At 44.4% G+C, this 23,383-nt stretch overlaps 1 protein-coding gene across 1 annotated transcript in view; it reads left to right on the forward strand.

Annotated features, from left to right (window-relative positions):
* DGLUCY (D-glutamate cyclase) overlaps nt 1-14,439 on the forward strand; it is a 58,205-nt gene extending 43,766 nt beyond the window's left edge. The window contains 1 exon segment of the mRNA XM_049897541.1: nt 14,290-14,439. Coding sequence (XP_049753498.1) covers nt 14,290-14,439 — 150 coding nt within the window.
* The last annotated feature ends 8,944 nt before the right edge of the window (nt 14,440-23,383 follow it).

Genomic DNA, 23,383 nt, shown 5'->3' on the forward strand with positions numbered 1-23,383 from the left:
TTTTCTTTCTTTTAAGTTGTCTTGTACCCTTTTTGCTCCCTTTTTTCTTTTGCCTGTGTCTCCCTCTCTGTTTCTCTTCCTGCTCTCCCTCCCTGTTTCTCTCCAACACGCTCCTGGGTTGGTGGTAGTATCCCCATTTTACAGATGAGAGAACTGGTCCCCAAGAGATGAGCTAACTTACCTCAGACCACTCAGCTAAGAGGCAGACCTGAAATCTGAGTCTGGGTCTGTCTGATTCCAGCAAGCTGATCTCACTCTAGCTCAGTAGTTCCCAGTTCCTGGTGATGCCAGGGTGCCGTGCTGGGATAGGGGTGGGGGCTATGACAATGTCGGCAGGAGAAACAGTCTGCCCTAGAGCGACCCAGAGGGCCTTGAGTGCTTTCTCTGCACTTCCTGGAGCTGAACTGGAAAAAACATGCATGGGACTGCCTCACACATGATTCCTGACTCACAGAGACACAAAAGAATGAACCCAGACAAACAAACACACACAGCCTGAACACTTGGCCTCCAGGCACAGAAAATTCTCCTTTCACACTGCCCCCCAGTACTTCTTAAGAACATACGAATGCACCACCCTTACAAAGAAAATAAAAGGGAAGGTTTTTATAGCAAAAATGAAAACACATGTTTGTGGAACACCTGCTCTGGCCCAGGCTCCAGCTTGCTCTGGGGAACAAAGATGAGTCAGACATGGTCCCTGGGCAGGTGACTCATGGTCCTTGAAGGAGATGACACGTGACAGGTAATTTCAGGCACTGGGACCAGCGAGCTGCTATGGGGAATTAGAGGACAGGGCTCATTCAGAGAGTTCACAGAAGGCTTCCAGGAAGTGTGACCTGAGCTGGGCCTTGGCAGGTGAGTAGGATATAGATAGCCAAGTAAGGCAGGGTGGGAAGGGCATTCCAGGCACCAGGACCCACATAAGCAAAGGCGCAGAGGCATGTGTGCAGCGTGCAGGGGAGAATAACTGGAATTGTAACCCTAGAGCTCCACGGGCCATTCCACTGGGTCTCTGAGATATCAGGAGATGCTGGGCAGAGCTGTGGCCTGAGCTGGTGGCAAGGCTTGATTGGTTAGGGCCAGAGTGTTCCTCACCTCTGCTCAGTGAGTTGCTTGAAAGTAAGGTCTTAATTGTTCTAATATGGAACCTGTACATAAACCAAGAGGCAGTCATTTGAACAGAACAAGGGGATAGTGCATGGTTTAAAATCAGGAAAGGTGTGCATCAGGGTTGTATCCTTTCACCATACTTATTCAACCTGTATGCTGAGCAGATAATCTGAGAAGCTGGACTATATGAAGATTAATGAGGCATCAGAATTGGAGAAAGACTCATCAACAACGTGTGTTATGCAGATGACACAATCTTGCTTGCTGAAAGCGAAAATGACTTGAGGCACTTCTTGATAATGATCAAAGACCACAGCCTTCAATGTAGATTACACCTCAACATAAAGAAAACAAAAATCCTCCCAACTGGACCAATAAGCAATATTATGATAAATGGAGAAAATATTGAAGCTGTCAAGGATTTCTTTTAACTTGGATCACAATAAACACCAATGGAAGTAGCAGTCAAGAAATCAAACAACAGATTGCATTGGGCAAATCTGCTGCAAAAGACCTCTTTAAAGTGTTTAAAAGCAAAGATGTCACTTTGAGGACTAAGGTGTGTCTGATCCAAGCCATGGTCTTTTCAATTGACTCATATGGATGAAAAAACTGGACAATGAATAAGGATGACCGAAGAAAAATTGACACCTTTGAATCATGGTGTTGGCAAACAATACTGAATATACCATAAACCTTCAGAAAAACGAACAAATCTATCTTAGAAGAAGCACAGCCAGAATGCTCCTTAGAAGTGAGGATGTCTAGACTTCCTCTCACATAGTTCGGACATGTTATCAGGAGGAGCCAGTCCCTAGAAAAAGATATCATGTTTGGTAAAATAGAAGGTCAGTGAAAAAGAAGACCCTTGACAAGTTGGATTGACACAGTGGCTACAACTATGGGCCCAAACATAGCAACCATTGTAAGGATGATGCAGGGCTGGGCAGTGTTTCATTCTGTTATATATAGGGTCTCTGAGGTGAGTCAGAACCGATTTGATGGCACCTAACAACAACCAAAACAACAACAACAGGGTCTCCCATATGCAGGGTCAGGAATTGTGAGAACCAGTTCTGTTCTCGGGTCTCATTGTGACTGTAGTAGGAGTGAACACCATGCTGAAGAGCCCCTGGGAAGGTGGCCGCCACCATCCAGAGAACATACCTGTCCACTCTGGTCCCCAGCCCAGGGAATCTGCAGAGAGGGAGAGGCTGTGCCTTTGAGCTTCATTCCCCAGCCTTTGTCAGGGGTCAGAGCCAGTGACACCTTCTGGGAGGGAGTGAGATGATACCTGCAAGCTCAGGTACGGTGGGCCCAGAGCCTAGGAGCTATGGAGAGAGTCTTCCTCACATGGAGGGCCTGAGTGCTGCAGGGTGGCAGAGCTCTGGACGGGGTAGGGGCTTGAAAGGGACCCAAGCCCTCCCAGAGTGAGACTCAGAGAAGCTCATTCATTCAGCCATCTCCCCTTCAACCCTATGGGTCCATGAACAGGAGCAGCTAGGCCAGCTCTGCCTGAATTCAGGCTGGACTAGGATGATTTTCTCCTTTGTACTTCCAGAGCGTGTGGATTTTTCCTCCATTTCCTAGGACTGATCCTTTGTAAAAATTTCTAACTCGTCTTGGGTGAGTGAAGTGTGTGGTTAGGAAGAACACAGACTGGCTTCCTGGTTCAAATCCCAGCTTCACTCCTTGAGCTTGAGCAAGTCCCTGAACCCAGCATTCCTTATTTATTCACGGAAGGTGGAGTTAATAAAACCCGTTACCATCAAGTCAATTCTGACTCATAGTGACCCCATAAGACAAAGTAGAACTGCTCCTTAGGGTTTCTAAGACAATCTTTACAGAAGCAGACTGTACATCTTTCTTCCAGCTGGTGGGTTGGAACTGCTGACTTTTTGGTTAGCAGCTGAGCACTTAACCACTTTGCCACCAGGGCTCCTTAGCACAGCATCTGCCTTGTGAATAAATGCTAGTCATCATCATCATCGTTGTCGTCGTCATCATGGTATCATAAAAGGGTCCTTTCCCTAACTCAGTCAGGCCAGGGCAGGGGTCAGGGCAACCTGAGCCAGGCTTGGTGGTGGCAACAGGTAGCCTGTCCCAAGGAGAACTCGGGAAGCCAGAGTAGATGGAGAGTGAAAGCCAGGAGCAGAGTTTAGCCAGCGAGTTTGGGTCAACAGAGCTGGGCCTCCAGATGCTGCGTGGTATCACGTGAAATCGTCACTCTTTCCTTTCTGTGGCTTGGGAAGCAGGGTGAGCTGTTTGTCCAGCCACTGCACTCCTCAGCCCAGCCCAGCCAGCTGGATCTCATGGAGTAGGGCCACACTCATACCTGTCCACTCGGCCAGCAGCACCACCCTCCTCCCAGCCTCATCGTCACCTGGCCTGTGCCAGAAATGAGGGCCTAGCAAATGCCTTAGTTTTCAGACCCTGCCTTGCATCCCAGCCTCTCAGTGCAGGGGCACGAGGTGGAGAGCACCCCCCAGGAAGGCTGGGCAGACAGGAGGCAGCCCTGGGCAGGAAAGAGTGGCCTAAGCGGAGATGGGGTCATGGTATAAACACAAGGAAAGGGTTCCGGGGTTTCCCCACCTCAGCCCAGTAGCCCAGTAGTAGAATGAAACAGCTGGGTTTGCTCGTAACACTGCCTTGAATAGAGAAGGGGGAGGGGTACCTCTCTGCTCCATCTCTGACCTGGGGCCCTATAGGGTCACTGTGAGTCACCTGGTGAGTGTACACATATAAGCACATGTATTTGCACTTGTGCCAGAGCCTGGCTGTCCCTTCTCATCCTCTCCATTTGCAAGATTCCAAGGCCAGGGCAGAGCAGCCATGTGGGTTGGGGAAACAGAAGAGGACCTCTTTATTCTCATGGCCAGCGGCAGGCAGGAAGTGAGGGGCCAGAGAGTGTGGGTTCATGGAGGAGAGGGATGCTGACTTATGTGTCCCTATCTCAGGGCACGGCCCAGAGAAGGCACTCAGGAAATGTTGGCTGGAAGGAGGACGGATGGACGGACGGACGGATGGACACACTGATGAACAGATGGACAAACTGATGGATGGAATATCAAATGGATGGTGTCTTAGTTATCTAGTGCTGCTATAACAGAAGTACCACAAGTGGATGGCTTTAACAAACAGAAGTTTATTCTCTCACAGTCTAGGAGGCTAGAAGTCTAAATTCAGGACCCAGCTGCAGAGAAAGCTGTTGGCTCTGGAAGAAGGTTCTTGTCATCAGTCTTCCCCTGGACTTGGAGCTTCTCAGCACAGGGACCCTGGCTCCAAAGAAAGTGCTCTGCTCACAGCTCTGCTTTCTTGATGGTAGGAGGTCCCTCTCCTCTCTGCTCATTTTCTCTTTTATATCTCAAAAGGTATTGATACAAGATACAACATAATCCTGTAGACTGAGTCCTGCCTCATTAACATCATAGAGATTAGGATTTACAACACATAGAATAATCACATCAAATCACAAAATAGTGAACAACCACACAATATTGGGAATCACAGCCTAGCCAAGTTCATATATATTTTGAGGGGACAGAATTCAATCCATAACAGATGAGTAGATAGAGTGATGGATAAATGGATGATGAATGGATGGAGGGATGGGTGGATAAGTAGGTAAATGGGCAGACTGATGAATGGATGGACAAACTGAATAATGAATGGATGGGTAGATAGATGATGGGCATACTAATGGATAAATGGATGATGAATGGAGGGATGGAAGGTTGGATGGATGATGGATGGACAATGGATGGATCAGTGTAGAGAGGCAGGAACGTAGCCTCTGGCCTTGTCCTGAGCTCCTGTTTTCTTCTAGCATGCTCATCCCACTCCTCTTTTTTTTTTTTACTTTTTTAAAATTGAGGTACAACTAGCATTCAGTAAAGTGGTTAAAGCCTAAGTGTAAAGTTGGATGAATTTTTAAAATATATATACACCACACATAAAATCACCACCAAGATCAAGATACACAGTAGTCCCAGCTTTTCAGAAGGCTCCGTGGTCCTACTCCATTTTGAACAGCAACATCAGCCCACCATGGTCCCAGTGTGAGTTAACAGTGACCACCCGCACACTCAGCCTCTAAACCCAGAGGTCATCCTGGATCTTCCTTCCCCACGCACAGCAAAGTAGGCTCCAAGCCTGGTCCATTCTGCCTCATTTCGTTCCCCCACCCCTTCTTTCCTGCCCCACTGCCACAGCCCAGAGTGGTGCAGCAGCCTCCAGGAGCTCTGCCTCCAACTTCTTCCTGGACAGCTCTGCCTCCTCCCACCCCACCTCCTTGGGCCTTTCTGCAGTTCCTGGAAATTTGCAGGGGAGTAGCTGTTGGCAGTTCCCTGAATGGTGCCAATTGTTCACACTGTTGGCTACTAACCAAAAGTTTAGAGGTTCAAGTCCACCCAGAGGCACTTCAGAAGAAAGGCTCAGTAATCTATTTCTAAAAAATCAGCCATTGAAAACCCTACGGAGCACAGTTCTATTCTGACACACATGGGGTCACCTTGCATTAGAATAGATTCCACAATGACTAGTTTGTTTTTTTTTAGCTATTGGCCCACCTGGTCCCTGTGGCTCAGACAAGCAGAGTGCCAGCTGTTGACTGATCATGTGCACCCTGCAGGCCCTTCAGGAGACCCAGAGGGATACAAATGGTGAGACCAGGCAGCGTGCTGGGAGGAAATGGCCCCATGGTCCCAGAAGCATTTCCCCATAAAGAGAGGATATGACCCAATGGAGAAGAGAAGTAGGAGAATAGACCCAAACAAAGGACAGGAAATGCCGTTCTGGCCTGTTGGACAAAGAGCTGGCGTGGAAACACCCGTGGGCACCCCTCCCGCAAGAGAACATCCTCCTTTCCCTCCAGGGCCAAATGAAAATGCAGGCTCTCAGGCCAGCTGTGAGTAGAGACAGTCCCAGGTGACATCTGCCAATGCTTCCTCCATTGTTTCCAAAAGTTCTGAGTGGGTACCCCTCATAGCCCCTGGCTTAGCTCATTCCTACTCTTTTGTCACCTCTGAACCTAGATGCCCCTCCTCCAGAAAATCTTCCTTGACCCATGGAATGGGTTGGGTGTCCTGCTCTGTGTTGGGATCACCATGTCCTGTGACTGCCTGATTGCTCATCTTAAGTGTGAGCCTTCTGAGGACAGGGATCATGGCATATTCACCCTGCATCCTGACTCAGGGCCTGGCACATAGCAAGTGCTTAATAAAACTTTGATGGATGATTGAATGAATGAGCAAATGCCTACATAGGAAGGTGAAGGCCCTTCTAATATCTGTCCTACTCTTCGTGCTCCTAGATTCCTTCAGTTCTCTCCTCTCATCTCTCTCTTCTGTTTGTGACAGGAGGAGGAAGGGAAAGATGTATTTGACTTCCACCCCCGAAGCACATCCTCTCACCTGTGTCTTCACCTAAGACCCACCTTCCTCAGGTGAACCAGAGTTATTCAACCAGGGACGGTCACATCAGTGATTTAGACAAGTGGTTCTTGGGACCTTGTTTTTGGAGGGAGAGGGAAGAAGGGGACTCAAAACCTTTTTTATTTTATTTTTTAACCAAATGTAAGTCAAAGGAAGATAGCTCTGGGCTAGGGCCAGGAGACCCAGCCCTGCCAATAATAATCACCCTTATTTCATGAGCACCTACTGAGCACCAAGGACCATGCTAGGTGCTCGCTTTACTTGCATAGTCTCATTTCATCCTCACAAAAAATCCTCTAAAGTTGACATTGTTGTTATCATTATCATCAACCTTCTCATTTTACAGATGAGGACATCAAGGTACAGAGAGGCTAAAACACCTGCCAGGAAAGACCCAAGTCAGGTCCATCTGATTCCATTCTGCCCGGTGGGCCTAGGGCTGCAACTTCAAGATGGGGCTGCATTTTCTCCATGGCTCCCTCCAGATGGTCCCACTTCCACACTGGGTGTCTTAGGCTGGGTTCTTTAGAGAAGCAAAACCAGTAAAGTGTATAAATATATATAGAGAGAGATTTATATTGAGGAAATTGCCCATATGGTTGTAGAGGCTGGAATGTCCCAAGTCCATGGGTCAGGATAGAGGATAGAGGCTTCTCCTGATTCACATAGCTGCAAGGGCTGGCGAACCCAAGATCGGCAGGTCAGAGATCAGGGCTCTTGCTCACAGGCTGTGAAGATTGATGAATCCCAAGATCAGCAGGCAAGACCACAGGTAAGCCACTATGTCAAGTCCTAAGAACCGGATGTCAGATGAACAGAAGCCAGCTGCAGGATCCAGTGCCAGCCAAAAGCCCACGAGTCTTGCCAGAATGTCCACTTATATTTGATGCAGGCCACATGCCCAAGGAAACTCCCTTTCAACTGATTGGCTACTCACAGTCAAGCCCATCATGGAGGTGATCACAACTTCATATGACTACCAAATCACTGAGAATCATGGCCAATCAAGTTGACACCCAACCTTAACCATCACACCAGGTTAATACCTGGAAGGTGGCAACAATAAGGTTCAGCATATCCAGCACAGGAGGCTAGTTGATGGGGTCTCAGGAGAAATACAGGCCTTTCTGAAGTGATCAGAAGCCACTGGCAGATAATACAGTGCTGGCAAAGGTGGATGGGCAGGAAGTAGCCCATGCTGCCCCTGCGGGAGGAGTGGATCTTTAGCGTTTGGGAAGAAAATGCATATATTCCCCAGAGCAGCTATGTTCCTTGCTGCTGGAGAACCACTGCTAGAGAGCCAAAGTATAAAAACGAGCCAGTATACCAGGTCTGGGTCTGGACCCAAGCTCAGTCCTGTCCCTTCAGCAGATTTCCAGTTCCATAGATCAGATCAACACATTTAAGAATAACCCAACACGTGTCTGTCAGTTTGTCATACTGTGGCCGCTTGTGTGTTGCTATGATGCTGGAAGCTATGCCACCGGTATTCAAATACCAGCAGGGTCACCCATGGCAGACAAGTTTCAGCTGAGCTTCCAGACTAAGACAGACTAAGAAGAAGGACCCGGCAGTCTACTTCTGAAAATAATTAGCCAGTGAAAACCTTATTTATAGCAGCAGAACATTGTCTGATATAGTGCCAGAAGATGAGCCCCCCAGGTTGGAAGGCACTCAAAAGATGACTGCGGAAGAGCTGCCTCCTCAAAGTAGAGTCGACCTTAATGACGTGGATGGAGTCAAGCTTTTAGGACCTTCACTTGCTGATATGGCATGACTCATAATGAGAGGAAACAGCTGCAAACATCCATTAACAATTAGAAGCTATTATATATGAAGTATGAATCTAGGAAAATTGGAAATCGTCAAAAATTAAATGGAATGCATAAAGATCAATATCCTAGGCATTTGTGAGCTGAAATAGACTGGTATTGGTCCTTTTGAATTGAACAATCATATGATCTACTATGGCAGGAATGATAACTTGAAGAGGAATGGCACTGCACTCATCATCAAAAACAACGTTTCAAGATCTATCCTGAAATACAGTGCTGTCAGTGATAGAATATTCATATGCCTACAAAGAAGACGAGTTAACACTACTATTCAAATTTATCCACCAACCACTAAGGTGAAAGATGAAGAAATTGAAGATTTCTACCAACTTCTGCAGTCTGAAACTGATCAAACATGCAATCAGGATGCATTGATAATTACTGGTGATTGGAACAAGGAAATTGGAAACAAAGAAGAATTGGTAGTTGGAAAATATGGCCTTGGTGATAGAAACAATACCAGAGATTGCATGATAGAATTCTGCAAAAACCAATGACTTCTTCATTGCAAACACCCTTTTTCAACAACATAAATGGTGACTATACATGTGGACCTTGCCAAATGGAATACACAGGAATCAAATCAACCACATCTGTGGAAAGAGACAATGGAAAAGCTCGATATCATCAATCAGAACAAGGACAGGGGCTGACTGCAGATCAGACCATCAATTACTCATATGCAAGTTCAAGTTGAAACTGAAGAAAATTAGGACAAGTCTATGAGAGCCAAACTACAACCTTGTGTTTATCCAACCTGAATTTAGAGACCATCTCAAGAATAGATTTGATGCATTGAATACTAATGACCGAAGACCAGACCAGTTGCAGAATGACATCAAGGACATTATACATGAAGAAAGCAAGAGGTCTATCAAAAAGAACAGGAAAGAGAGAAAAGACCTAAATGGATGTCAGATGAGACTCTGAAAATTACGCCTAAACGTCGAGTAGCTAAAGCAAAAGGAAAAAATGATGAAGTAAAAGAGTCGAACACAAGATTTCAAAGGGCAGCTTGGGAAGACAAAGTAAAATATTATAATGACATGTGCAAAGAGCTGGAGATAAAAGACCAAAAGGGAAGAATGTGCTCAGCATTTCTCAAGCTGAAAGAACTGAAGAAAATATTCAAGCCTTGAGTTACAATACTGAAGGATTCTACAGGGAAAATATTAAATGACACAGGAAGCATCAAAAGAACATGGAAGGAATACACAGAGTCATTATACCAAAAAGAATTGGTCGACATTCAACCATTTCAGGAAGTAACATATGATCAGAAACCTATGGTACTGAAAGGAAGAAGTTCAAACTGCACTGAAGACACTGGCAAAAAACAAGGCTCCAGGAATTGACAGGATACCAATTGAGATGTGTCAACAAACAGTTGCAGCGCTGGAAGTGCTCACTCATCTACGCCAAGAAATTTGGAAGACAGCTACCTGGCCAGCCGACTAGAAGAAAAAAAAAAAAAACATATTTATGCCTATTCCCAAGAAAGGTGATCCAACCCAATACGGAAATTATCGAACAATATCATTAATATCACATGCAAACAAAATTTTGCTGAAGATCATTCAAAAGTGGCTGCAGCAATATATCGGCAGGGAACTGCCAGAAATTCAAGCCAGATTTAGGAGAAGATGTGGAACCAGGGATATCACTGCTGATGTCAGATGGATCCTGACTGAAAGCAGAGAATACCAGAAAGATGTTTACCTGTGTTTTATTGACAATGTAGGGCATTTGACTGTGTGCATCATAACAAATTACGGATCACATTGCGGAGAATGGGAATTCTGGAACACTTAATTGTGTTAATGAGGAATCTGTACATGGATCCAGAGGCAGTCGTTCTAACATAACAACAGGATACTGCATGGTTTAAAGTCAGGAAAGGTGTGCTTCAGGGTTGTATCCTTTCACCATACCTAATCAATCTGTATGCTGAGCAAATAATCCAAGAAGCTGGACTACCTGAAGAAGAACGGGGCATCAGGATTGGAGGAAGACTCATTAACAACCTGCATTATGCAGATGACACAACCTTGCTTGCTGAAAGTGAAGAGGATTTGAAGCACTTACTGATGAAGATCAAAGACCACAGCCTTCAGCATGGATTGCACCTCAACATAAAGAAAACAAAAATCCTCACAAGGACCAATGAGCAACATCATGATAAACAGGAAGAAGATTGAGGTTGTCAAGGAATTTGTTTTACTTGGATACACAATCAACACCCATGGAAGCAACAGTCAAGAAATCAAACGACGCATTGCATTGGGCAAATTGGCTGCAAGAGATCTCTTTAAAGTTAAAGTTAAAAAGCAAAGATGTCACCTTGAGGACTAAGATGTGCCTAACCCAAGCCATGGTGTTTTCAATCACCTCATATGCATAAGAAAGCTGGACAGAACAAGGAAGACCGAAGAATTGATGCCTTTGAATTGCGGTGTTGGCAAAGAATATTGAATACATCATGGACTGTCAAAAGAACGAACATATCTGTCTTAGAAGAAGTGCAACCCGAGTGCTCCTTAGAAGCAAGGACAGCAAGACTACATCTCACATACTTTGGACATGTTATCAGGAGGGATCGGTCCCTGGAGAAGGACATCATATTTGGTAAAGTAGAGGGTCAGCAAAAAAGAGGAAGGCCTTCAATAAGATGGTTTGACACAGTGGCTGCAACAGTGAGCTCAAGGATAGCAACGATTGTGAGGATGACACAGGACCGGGCAGTGTTTTGTTCTGTCAGTCATAGGGTCGTTAATGAGTCGGAACTGACTCGACGGCACCTAACAACAACAACAACCAGTCAGCTGCTGTCTAGTTAACACCAACTCATGGTGACCCTGTGTGTTTCAGAAGGTTTTCAATGGCTGATTTTTTTAAAGTAGATCGCCAGGACTGTCTTCCGAGGTGCCTGTGGGTGGACTTGAACCTCCAACTTTTCAGTTAGTAGCTGAGCTTCTTAACTGTTGGCACCACCTGGGGACTAGTGTTTTTGTTTTATTCTTAAACAACAGCAAAATGATTAGTATTGAGATGCTCCTGCTTAATTCCATGTGTTTTCCATCCTTTGAAGATTGGCTTGGCTTCAGAAGGTGTCTCTGTCATCAGCAAGAGTTAGAGATGGGAAAAGACACAACATCAGTTGCAAAGTGAGCCCAAGTTTGTTTTCTTTTTTTTTTTTTTTAAGGCATTTAGAAACTCCAAGGGAAAAAAAATTAAACAAGAAGGGAACAATAATATGAATATACTTCCAGTCACTACAATGAACAATATCTACACGGTCATAACAAAGTCAATACCATTTGTATTAGTTTCTTATTGCTGCTGTAACAAATTACTACAACTTAGTTGTTTAAATAATACAAATTTCTTACCTTACAGTTCTGGAGGTCAGTCTGAAAGGGGTCTCATTGGGCTAAAATCAGAGATGCGCCCCTTCTGAACACTCCGGGAGAGAATATGTTTTTGTGCCTTTTCCAGCTCCTAATGGATCGTTACAAATTATGGATAACATTTCAAAGCATGAGAGTCCCAGAACACTTATATGTGCTCGTGCAGAACCTGTACATAGACCAAGAGGCAGTCATTCAAACAGAACAAAGGGGATACTGTGTGGTTTAAAATCAGGAAAGGTGTACATCGGGGTGGGATCCTTTCACCATACTTAATCTGTATGCTGAGCAAATAACCCAAGAAGCTGGACTATATGAAGAAGAACGGAGCATTCGGATTGGATAAAGACTCATTAACAACCTGCAATATGCAGATGACAACCTTGCTTGCCGAAAGTGAAGAAGACTTGCAGCACTTACTGATGAAGATAAAAAAAATACAACCTTCAGTATGGATTACACCTCAACATAAAGAAAGCAAAAATCCTCACAAATGGACCAATAAGCAACATCAAAATAAATGGAGAAAAGATTGAAGTTGTCAAGGATTTCATTTACTTGGATCCACAATCAACAACCATGGAAGCAGCAATCAAGAAATCAAATGATGTATTGCATTGGAAAAATCTGGTGCAAAAGACCTCTTTAAGTGTCGAAAAGCAAAGATGTCACTTTGAGAACTAAGATATGCTGGATTCAAGCCATGATATTTTCAATCACCTCATATGCACGCAAAAGTTGGAGAATGAATAAGGAAGACCAAACTGATGTCTTTGAATTATGATGTTGGTGAAGAATACTGAATATACCATGAACTGCCAGGAGAACAAATAAGTCTGTCTTTGAAAAAATACAGTCAGAGTGCCCCTTGGAATTGAGGATGGGGAGACTTCATCTCATGTACTTTGGATATGTTATCAGGAGGGACCATCCCTGGAGAAGGGCATCATGCTTGGTAAGGTAGAGGGTAAGCAAAAAAGAGGAAGACCCTCAACAAGATGGATTGACACAGTGGCTGCAACAATGGGCTCAAACATAGCAATGATTGTGAGGATGGTACAGGACCAGACAGTGTTTTGTTCTGCTGTCCATAGGGTCGCTATGAGTCTGAACTGAGTTGATGGCACCTAACAACAGTGGCTGCTCCCATTTCTTGGCTCATGGCCCCCTACCTCCATCTTCAAAGCCAGGATTGGCTGGTTGAATCTTTCTCACATCTAATTGCTCTGACTCTGACTCTTCAGCTTCCCTTTTCCACACTGAAGGACCCTTGTGATTACATAAGGGGCTCTGGTGGGGCAGTGGTTAAGCACTTGGCTGCTAACCTAAAGATCATTAGTTGGAACCCACCAGCAGCTCCATGGGAGAAGATGTGGCAGTCTGCTTCTTCTGTAAAGATTTCAGCCTTGGAAACCCAATGAGGCAGTTCTATTCTGTCCTGTAGGGTAGCTATGAGTCAAAATTGACTCAATGGCAGTGTGTGTGTGTGTGTGTGTGTGTGTGTGTGTGATTACATAGGGCCCACCTTGATAATCCAAGATAACCTCCCCATTTTGAGGTCAGCTGATTAACAACCTCAATGCCATTTGCTACCTCAATTTCTCTTTTGTCATATAGCCTAAGATATTCACAGGTTCCGGAGATTGGAACATGGACATCTTCTGGAGGCCATTTTTCTGCCCACCACATCAGTCATTCAGTTAACTAAAATGATGATAGAACTACAGTGAAACCTGGGAGAGGGGACTGCCTTGTTTTTCCAGGTCTTGAAAGTTTTCCACCTTTGACACTGAGCAGTCTTACCACCATTTCTCTATTGCTCATTTTAGTGAGAAATACTTGAGTTTTCCTGTCCTAACAGGTTTCTACCTTACGCAGGTTCCAGCTTTCAGAGGTTTTACTGCACATCAAGAGGATGGAGGAGGTGGAGGGGGATGGTATACAAGCGAAATCCTTTCTTACAGGAAGTAAATAGATAATGGCTAAAACTGATAAATCAGGGAAGAGTCATAAAAGGATATTATTTAGGCACCTGAAGGTAACTAGCAGAAGAAACAGCCTAAACTGTTCAAAGCAGTTGCTTCTGGGGAGTGGGTTTGGGTGCTGATGAGGGGTGATACAGAACACTATTATTTTTCATTATGAGGCTTTCAGTGGTATTAGTATTTTTAACCAAAAATTTATTTTTTTAAAAAAGAGGATGTAGAATCAAATGCCTTTTACCCCCCTGTAAGTGTATTTATTTTTTCCTTTCCCTCCACTACTTCTAAAAAGACCTGATGGTACAACTGTTAAGCACCCAGCTGCTTGCTAACTGAAAGGCTCGCAATTTGAACCCACTCAGAGACTCCGAGGGAGAAAGACCTGGAGCTCTGCTCCGATAAAGATTACAGCCAAGAAAACCCAGCTCTACTCTGTCACATGGAGCAGCTATGAGTCCAAAATCAACTTGACAGCACCTAACGACAACTACTTCTATCTCTGCTCCATTTTCTTTTCCAGGAAGAAAAAATGTTGGGCATCCTGATGAAACACAAAGTCCGGAACAGGGTCTTGGGCATCGTGGGCATGGAGGTAGATGGGCTGCCCTTCCATGGCACCCATGCCGAAATGATCCAGAAGCTGGTGGATGGCACCACGGTGTGCCTGTGACCATCCGTGTTACATGTGTGTGGAGTGTGTACTAGATGGCCATGCCTGGGTCTAGGGAGCTGTTCTCTGAGGGTCCCCAGCTTCCTTCCGCAACACCCTTGCAAATAAACACTGGCCTGGGTGAGTTCTGAACTCTGCACAGGCCTGCGAGACTGCAGGTCACTTCCTGGGAAGGGGTACTGCGGAAGATGTGGGCTTCAGAAAACATTTTTCTGGAGTTTCAAGTCTTTGCTTTGAACACTAAAATGCTACAGGCATTGATTTTAACGCTCCTTCCCCCAAGCTTCTTCAGGCCACCATGAGGCCTCTTCTTCAAATTTTCTTGCCAATCACTTATGGGGATGCCCATGAACAATAACTGCCAGGCAGAGCCCAAGAGTAAACATTACCACAGCCATGGATAATCCCCTGAGTTAATTAAGAAATGGTAAATGAACAAAGGTGTAATAGAGACTTAGGAAGCTTTGGGGCATTACTAAAGGTATACTCATCAGCACTACCAACAAAAAATTTACAACTCCCTGGTTCACAAAGACATTCAGGCAGCTAACAGATACATGAGGAAATGCTCACAATCACTAGCCATTAGAGAAATGCAAATCAAAATACAATGAGATACCATCACACTCCAACAAGGCTGGCATTAATCCAACAAACACAGACTAATAAATGTTGGAGAGGTTGTGGAAAGACTGGAACACTTATACACTGCTGGTGGGAATGTAAAATGGTGCCCCCACTTTGGAAATTGATTTGGCACTTCCTTAAAGAGCTAGAAATAGAACTACCATATGATCCAGCAATCCCACTCCTTGGAATATATCCTAGAGAAATAAGAGCCCTCACACAAACAGATATATGTGCACACCATGTTCATGGCAGCACTGTTTACAATAGCAAAAAGATGGAAGCAACCAAGGTACCCATCAATGGATGAATGGATAAATAAATTATGGTATATTCACACAATGGAATACTACGCAATGATAAAGAACGATGAATCCATGAAACATCTCATAACATGGAAGAATCTGGAAGGCATTATGCTGAGTGAAATTAGTCAGTTGCAAAAGGACAAATATTGTATGAGACCACTATTATAAGAACTCAAGAAATAGTTTAAAAACAGAAGAAAATATTCTTTGTTGGTTACGAGGGTGGGGAAGGAGGGAGAAGGGTATTCACCAATTAGATAGTAGACAAGAACTATTTTAGGTGAAGGGAAAGACAACACACAATATAGGAGAGATCAACACAACTGGACTAAACCAAAAGCAAAGAGTTTCCTGGATACAACCAAATGCTTCGAAGGCCAGAGTAGCAGGGGCAGGGGTCTGGGGACCATGGTTTGAGGGGACATCTAGGTCAATTGGCATAACAATATGTATTAAGGAAACACTCTGCATCCCACTTTGGTGAGTGGCATCTGGGGTCTTGAAAGCTAGCAAGCAACCATCTAAGATGCATCAATTGGTCTCAACCTACCTGGAGCAACGGAGAATGAAGAAAACCAAATACAGAAAGGGCCACATAACCCAGAGACTACATCAGCCTGAGACCAGAAGAACTAGACGGTGCCAGGCTACAGCTGATGACTGCCCTGACAGGGAACACAATAGAAAATTCCTGATGGGGCAGGAGAACAGTGGGATGCAGACCTCAGGTTCTCATAAAAAGACCAGACTTAATGGCTTGACTGAGACTAGAAGGACCCTGGGGACCACGACCTCCTGTTAGCTCAAGACTGGTACCATTCCCAAAGCCAATCCCTGTCTCTTCAGACAGGGATTGGACTGCTCTGAAGACAGGGATTGGACTGGACTATAAAATGGAAAATGATACTGGTGAGAAGTGAGCTTCTTGGCTCAAGTAGACACGTAAGACTATGTGGGCAGCTCCTGTTGGGGGCGAGATGAGAAGGCAGAGGGGGACAGGAGCTGGCTGAATGGACACCGGGAATACAGGGTGGAGAGGGGGATTGTGCTGTCTCATTAAGGGGAGAGCATCTAGGAGAACATAGCGAGGTATATATAAGTTTTTGTATGAGAGATTGACTTGATTTGTAAATTTTGACTTAAAGCACAATTAAAAAAAAAAACACCTCTCTGGTTCAAACAGTATCTTATTTCCCTGGGCAAAAGATCCCTTGAACCTTAATGTATCACCACCTCTCCCCTGCTCCTCTCATCCCTTCACACCCACACCTTCTCCCACATCCTCCTGAGAAGACAGGCCTGGTGATCTGCGTCTGAACGGTCACAGCCTTGAAAACCCTATGGAGCAGTTGTAATTTGCATGCATGGGGTCACCATGAGTCAGCATCCACTCTACACCAACTAGCAACATCTATATGTTATATTCTACCTTGTCTGAACAAGGCGGAATAAAAAGTTCTGCTCTAGGCCTGTTTTATAAATGTATCAAAATGAAAGGTTTGAAATGCTGTATTGATTTAACACTTCCCTCTCCAGTGAAAAATCTTGCGGTGTCTAAATCAGTGTCTCTCAGCCTTTTCTTTGTATTTTGAGGGAAGATACTAGTGGGCCTTTAGTTTTGCAATAGTAAGCGCAGAATTCTATTCTTGCATGGAGAAGTTTGAGACATAACCATGTAATAGGTTCTCTTCACCATAGGCAGAAATATGAGGAAATGATTCAGTTGTCTGGGAAAGAGGCTGAGACTCGGGTTGGGACCATAGAAGGCTGGGGTCCTGGACTCCAGGCTGGGGTGTCCTAAGGCCCCTCTGCAGGGAGAAGCCAGCCCAAGGCCGTGCAGCAAGACAGCTGGTAAGGGCTAAAGTGTGAGGAAAGACCAGGAGAAGACCCCTAAGCAGGACCCAGTTCAACAGCCTTTGGAGTGCTGATTTCCAGGCCCCAGTTTTAAGGTTTTTCTGTTCCACCCTATGATTATTCCTCTCAGGTATCTCAGGCCTTTGGTATAGTTTTGCTCAAGTTTGCCCTAGCCTTGGCTGTGGTTTGGGGAAGGGCTTGAGTCCCTCTATGAGGTGGCATGATGAGTGTGGAGTGTGGAGTTGCTGGTTACAGGAGGATAAGAGTGACCTCCAGGGAATGATGGGGTGGTCCAGGGTGAGGGCCTGGCTGCAGTGTCAGCCACGATGGATTTGTGGGACAGTAGCATCCTGGGGATTTCTAGGAAAGTGGAGGAGGGGTCCTGGTAAACTTACACAGATGCTCCCTGGGTATTCAAGGGCAGACTGGAGCTGGAGCCCTAGGATATGTCATGGTAAGCACAGGTCACACAGGCCCTGCAGGAAGTGACCCTCAAGGCAAGTCAGCCACATAGGGGGTCTGGGCTTCTTAGCTCCCTGGCTGTCCTCTGGCTAAGTGCCTCCCCATTGCTGAGCTGGGCAAGGAGTTCCTCTGAGATCGCTTTCTCCCTCTCACGGCACTGGCCCTGCTGACAACAACCCCAACTTCCTCTAGCTCACTGCATTCTGCTACTTCCTGCCCATCACATGTGGGTTCCACTGGCTCTACAATGAACTCTAACTCTTAGACTGAAAAGACCAACTGCTATAGGCAGGATGGAGATGTGGCTTACCAGTAATTCTTCTAATCTCAATATATCTTAGCAATATGAAGGGTTTGCCAAAAAATCGATGCATGTGTGGTAAATGGTCGCTTTCTCCTCAGTGTGAGTCAGACAGATTCAGCCTCACTCAGTGTGCCTACCACTTCCGTCGGTTTGACATACTGTAGTGGCTTGCATGTTGCTGTGATGCTAGAAGTCATGCTACTGGTATTTCAAATACCAGCAGTCACCTATGGTGGACAAATTTCAGCTGAGCTTCCAGACTAAGACAGACTAGGAAGAAAGACCTGGCAGTCCACTTCTGAAAAGAATTAGCCTGTGAAAACCTTATGAATAACAGCAGAACATTGTCTGATATAGTCCCAAAAGATGAGCACTTCAGGTTGGAAGGCACTCAAAAGATGACTGGGGAAGAGCTGCCTCCTCAAAGTAGAGTCAACCTTAATAATATGGTTGGTGACAAGCTTTTGAGACCTTCATTTGCTGATGTGGCACAACTCAAAATGAGAAAAACAGCTGCAAACATCCATTAATGATTGGAATGTGGAATGCATGAAGTATGAATCTGGGAAAATTAGAAGTTGTCAAAAATGAAATGGAATGCATAAACATCAATATCCTAGGCATTAGTGAGCTGAAATGGACTGGTACTGGTCATTTTGAATTGGACAATCATGTAGTCTATTAGGCTAGGAATGACAAGTTGAAGAGCAATGGCATTGCATTCATCGTCAAAAAGAACATTTCAAGATCTATCCTGAAGTACAACGCTGTCAGTGATAGAATAATATCCATATGACTACAAGGATGACCAGTTGATACAGCCATTATTCAAATTTATGCACTAATCACTAAGGTGAAGAAATGGAAGATTTTTACCAACTTCTGCCATCTGAAATTAATCAAATGTCCAATCAAGATGCATTCATAATTACTGGTAATTGGAATGTGAAAGTTGGAAACAAAGAAGAAGGATCGGTAGTTGGAAAATATGACCTTGGTGATAGAAATTATGTCAGAGATTGCATGACAGAATTTTGCAAGACCAATGACTTCTTCATTGCAAACACCCTTTTTCAACAACATAAACGACAACTATATATGTGGACCTCGCCAGACGGAATACACAGGAATTAAATCAACTACATCTACAGAAAGAGATGATGGAAAAGCTCAATATCATCAGTCAGAACAAGACCAGGGGCTGACCGCAGATCAGACCATCAATTGCTCACATACAAGTTAAAGCTGAAGGAAATTAGAACGAGTTTACAAGAGCCAAAGTATGACCTTGAGTATATGCCATCTGAATTTAGAGACCAGCTCAAGAATAGATTTAGCCCATTGAACACTAATGACCAAAGACCAGATGAGTTGTGGAATGACATCAAGGACGTCATACATGAAGAAAGCAGGAGGCCATGAAAAAGACAGAAAAGAAAGAAAAGGCCAAAATGGATATCAGAAGAGACTTTGAAAGTTGCTCTTGAACACAGATTGGCTAAAGTGAATGGAAGAAATAATGAAGTAAATAAAAGAGTTGAACAGAAGATTTCATAGCGCAGCTCGAGAAGACAGAGTATTATAATGAAATGTGCAAAAACAGAGAGTTAGAAAACCAATAGGAAAGAACATACTCAGCATTTCTCAAGCTGAAAGAACTTAAACAATTCCAGCCTCGAGTTGGAATATTGAAGGGTTCTACAGGGAAAATATTAAACGACACAAGATGCATCAAAAGAAGATGGAAGGAATACGCAGAGTCACTGTACCAAAAAGAACTGGCTGATTTTCAAGGAGTTAGCATATAATCAAGGACCTGTGGTATTGAAGGAAGAAGTCCAAGCTGCCCTGAAGGCACTGGTGAAAAACAAGGCTCCAGGGATTGACAGAGTATCAACTGAGATGTTTCAACAAATGGATGCAGCACAGGAAGCACTCACTGGTCTATGCCAAGAAACCTGGAAGACAGCTACCTGGCCAACCAACTGGAAGAGATCCATATTTGGGCTCATTCCAAAGAAAGGTGATCCAACAGAATGCGGAAATTATCCAACAATATCATTGACCTCACACACAAGCAATATTTTGCTGAAGATCATTCAAAAGCAGTTGCAGCAGTACATTGACAGGGAGCTGCTAGAAATTCAGGCTGGTCTCAGAAGAGGCCATGGAACAAGGGCTGTCATTGCTAGGGTCAGGTGGCTCTTGGCTGAAAGCAGAGACTACCAGAAAGATGTTTACCTGTGTTTTATTGACTATGGAAAGGCATTCGACAGTGTGGATCATAACAAATTATGGATAACAATGGGAAGAATAGAATTTCCAGAACGTGGTGCTCAGACGGAACCTGTACATAGACCAAGAGGCAGTTATTCGAACAGAACAAGGGAATACTGTCTGGTTTAAAATCAGGAAAGTTGTGTGTCAGGGTTGTATCCTTTCACCATACCTATTCAATCTGTATGCTGCGCAAATAATCTGAGAAGCCAGACTATATGAAGAAGAATGGGGCGTCAGGATTGAAGGAAGACTCATTAACAACCTTCGATAGGCAAATGACACAACTTTGCTTGCTGAAAGCAAAGAGGACTTGAAGCACTTATTGATGAAAATCAAAGATCACAGTCTTCAGTATTGGTTACACCCTAACATAAAGAAAACAAAAATTCTCACAACTGGACCAAAAAGTATCATCATGATAAACTGAGAAAAGATTGAAGTTGTCAAGGATTTCATTTTATTTGGATCCACAATCAAGGTAGAAGTCAAGAAATCAAATGACGTATTGCATTGGGCAGATCTGCTGCAAAAGACCTCTTTAAAGCGTTAAAAAGCAAAGATGTCTCCTTGAAGACTGACCCAAGCCACGGTGTTTTCAATTGCCTCATATGCATGTGAAAGCTGGACAATGAAGAGGGAAGACAGAGCAATTGATGCTTTTGAATTATAGTGTTGGCAAAGAATATTGAATGTACCATGGACTGCCAGCAGAAGGAATAAATCTGTCTTGGAAGAAGGGTGACCAGAATGCTCCGTAGAAGCAAGGATGGCAAGACTTCTTACATATTTTGGACATGTTGTCAGGACGGACCAGTCCCTAGAGAAGGACATTATGCTTGGTAAAGAAGACAGTCAGGGAAAGAGAGGAAGACCCTCAACAAGATAGATTGTGAGGACAGTGCATGACCAGGAAGTGTTTCATTCTGTTGTACATAGGGTTGCTATGAGTTGGTTCCAACTCAACAGCACCCAATAGCAACAACAGGGTGACGGCTAAGGTTAAGTGTAAGTTGTCTGGGCCATGATTCTCAGTGGTTTGGCAATTACGTAAAGATATAATTTTGCAGACATTGGACTGTGTGCTTCCATAATGTAATATAATGTAATCACTCTCATGAGATCAGATATAATGTAATCATCTCCAAGATGAGATCTGATATAATCATCTTCATGATGAGACCTGCTATAAGCAATCAATCAACTGAAAGGGGCGTTTCCTTGTGGGTGTGGCCTGCATCCAGTATATAAATAGATGTTGCAGCAAAGATCACTTGCTTGCTCTGGATCCTGCATCCAGCTTGTCATCATCTGACCCCTGGCTTTTGGAACTTGACTTGCAGCTTGTTGTCTGACCTGCCTATCTTGGGATTCATTAGCTTCTGCAGCCCGTGAGCCTGCAGCCTGTTGTCTGACCTGCTGGTCTTGGGTTTGTCAACCCCTGCACCACGCGATTCAGGAGAAGCCTCCAGACTGATGCCAGACCCATGGACTTAGGACTCACGAGTCTCCACAACTATGTGAGTCATTCCCTTGAATTAAGTCACTCTCTATGTTTTCTATGTATTTACATATATATGCTAGTGGTTTTGCTTCTCTAGAGAACCCAGGCTAAGGCACTCACATCTGGGCATGACATTTGAAGAAGTGGATTTCGTTCAGATGAATGTACAGGAAGATGAAAGCTTACAATCTGTCAAATGGAGGTGGCTTGAGGAGATATCTGTCAGAGACTGGCCAGATGCTCACCAATTCTGCTTCCTCTTCCTGTGTAAACTAACCAGACTCCCTTGCAGTTGGGTTGGGGCCATGTGACTGGGATCTGGCCAATGGAGTGTGAGTACCAGCGATGCCAGCCACTTCCCCACCTAGCTATAAATCCCCTGTGAGATAATCTTGGAGCTGCTTCCCCTTCCTATGTGGATGGAAGGGGAAGGCCCCAAAATAATGGAAGGATCCTGAATCACTTTGATCACTTAGGAAAAGACCTGCTAAAAAGAGCGGCCTCTCATTGGACTTTGCATAAACAAGGTTGTTGTTGTTAGGTGCCGTCGAGTCGGTTCTGACTCATAGCGACCCTATGCGCAACAGAACGAAACACTGCCCTGTCCTGTGCCATCCTTACAATCATTGTTATGTTTGAGCTCATTGTTACAGCCACTGTGTCAATCCACCTCGTTGAGGGTCCTCCTCTTTTCCACTCACCCTGTACTCTGCAAAGCATGATGTCCTTCTCCAGGGACTGATCCCTCCTGACAACATGTCCAAAATATGTAAGACACAGTCTTGTCATCCTTGCCTCTAAGGGGCCTTCTGGCCACTCTTCTTCCAAGACAGATTTGTTTGTTCTTTTGGCAGTCCATGGTATATTCAATATTCTTTGCCCACACCACAATTCAAAGGCATCAACTCTTCTTCGGTCGTCCTTATTCACTCTCCAGCTTTCACATGCATATGATGTGATTGAAAATTCCATGGCTTGGGTCAGGCGCACCTTAGTCTTCAGGGTGACAGCTTTGCTCTTCAACACTTTGAAGAGGTCCTTTGCAGCAGATTTACCCAATGCAAATCTTTTGATTTCTTGACTGCTGCTTCCATGGCTGTTGATTGTGGATCCAAGTAAAATGAAATCCTTGACAACCTCAGTCTTTTCTCCGTTTATCATGATGTTGCTCATTGGTCCAGCTGTGAGGATTTTTGTTTTCTTTATGTTGAGGTGTAATCCATACTGAAGGCTGTGGTCTTTGATCTTCGTTAGTAAGTGGTTCAAATCCTCTTCACTTTCAGCAATCAAGGTTGTGTCGTCTGCATAATGCAGGTTGTTAATGTCTTCCTTCAACCCTGATGCCCCGTTCTTCTTCATATAGTCCAGCTTCTCGTATTATTTGTTCAGCATACAGATTAGATAGGTATGGTGAAAGAATACAACCCTGACACACACCTTTCCTGACTTTAAACCAATCAGTATCCCCTTGTTCTGTCCGAACAACTGCCTCTTGATCTATGTAAAGGTTCCTCATGAGCACAATTAAGTATTCTGGAATTCCCATTCTTCACAGTGTTATCCATAGTTTGTTATGATCCACACAGTCGAATGCTTTGCATAGTCAAT

This window comes from Elephas maximus, chromosome 10 (genome assembly GCF_024166365.1).
Source record: "Elephas maximus indicus isolate mEleMax1 chromosome 10, mEleMax1 primary haplotype, whole genome shotgun sequence".
Taxonomy (NCBI): Eukaryota; Metazoa; Chordata; class Mammalia; order Proboscidea; family Elephantidae; genus Elephas; species Elephas maximus.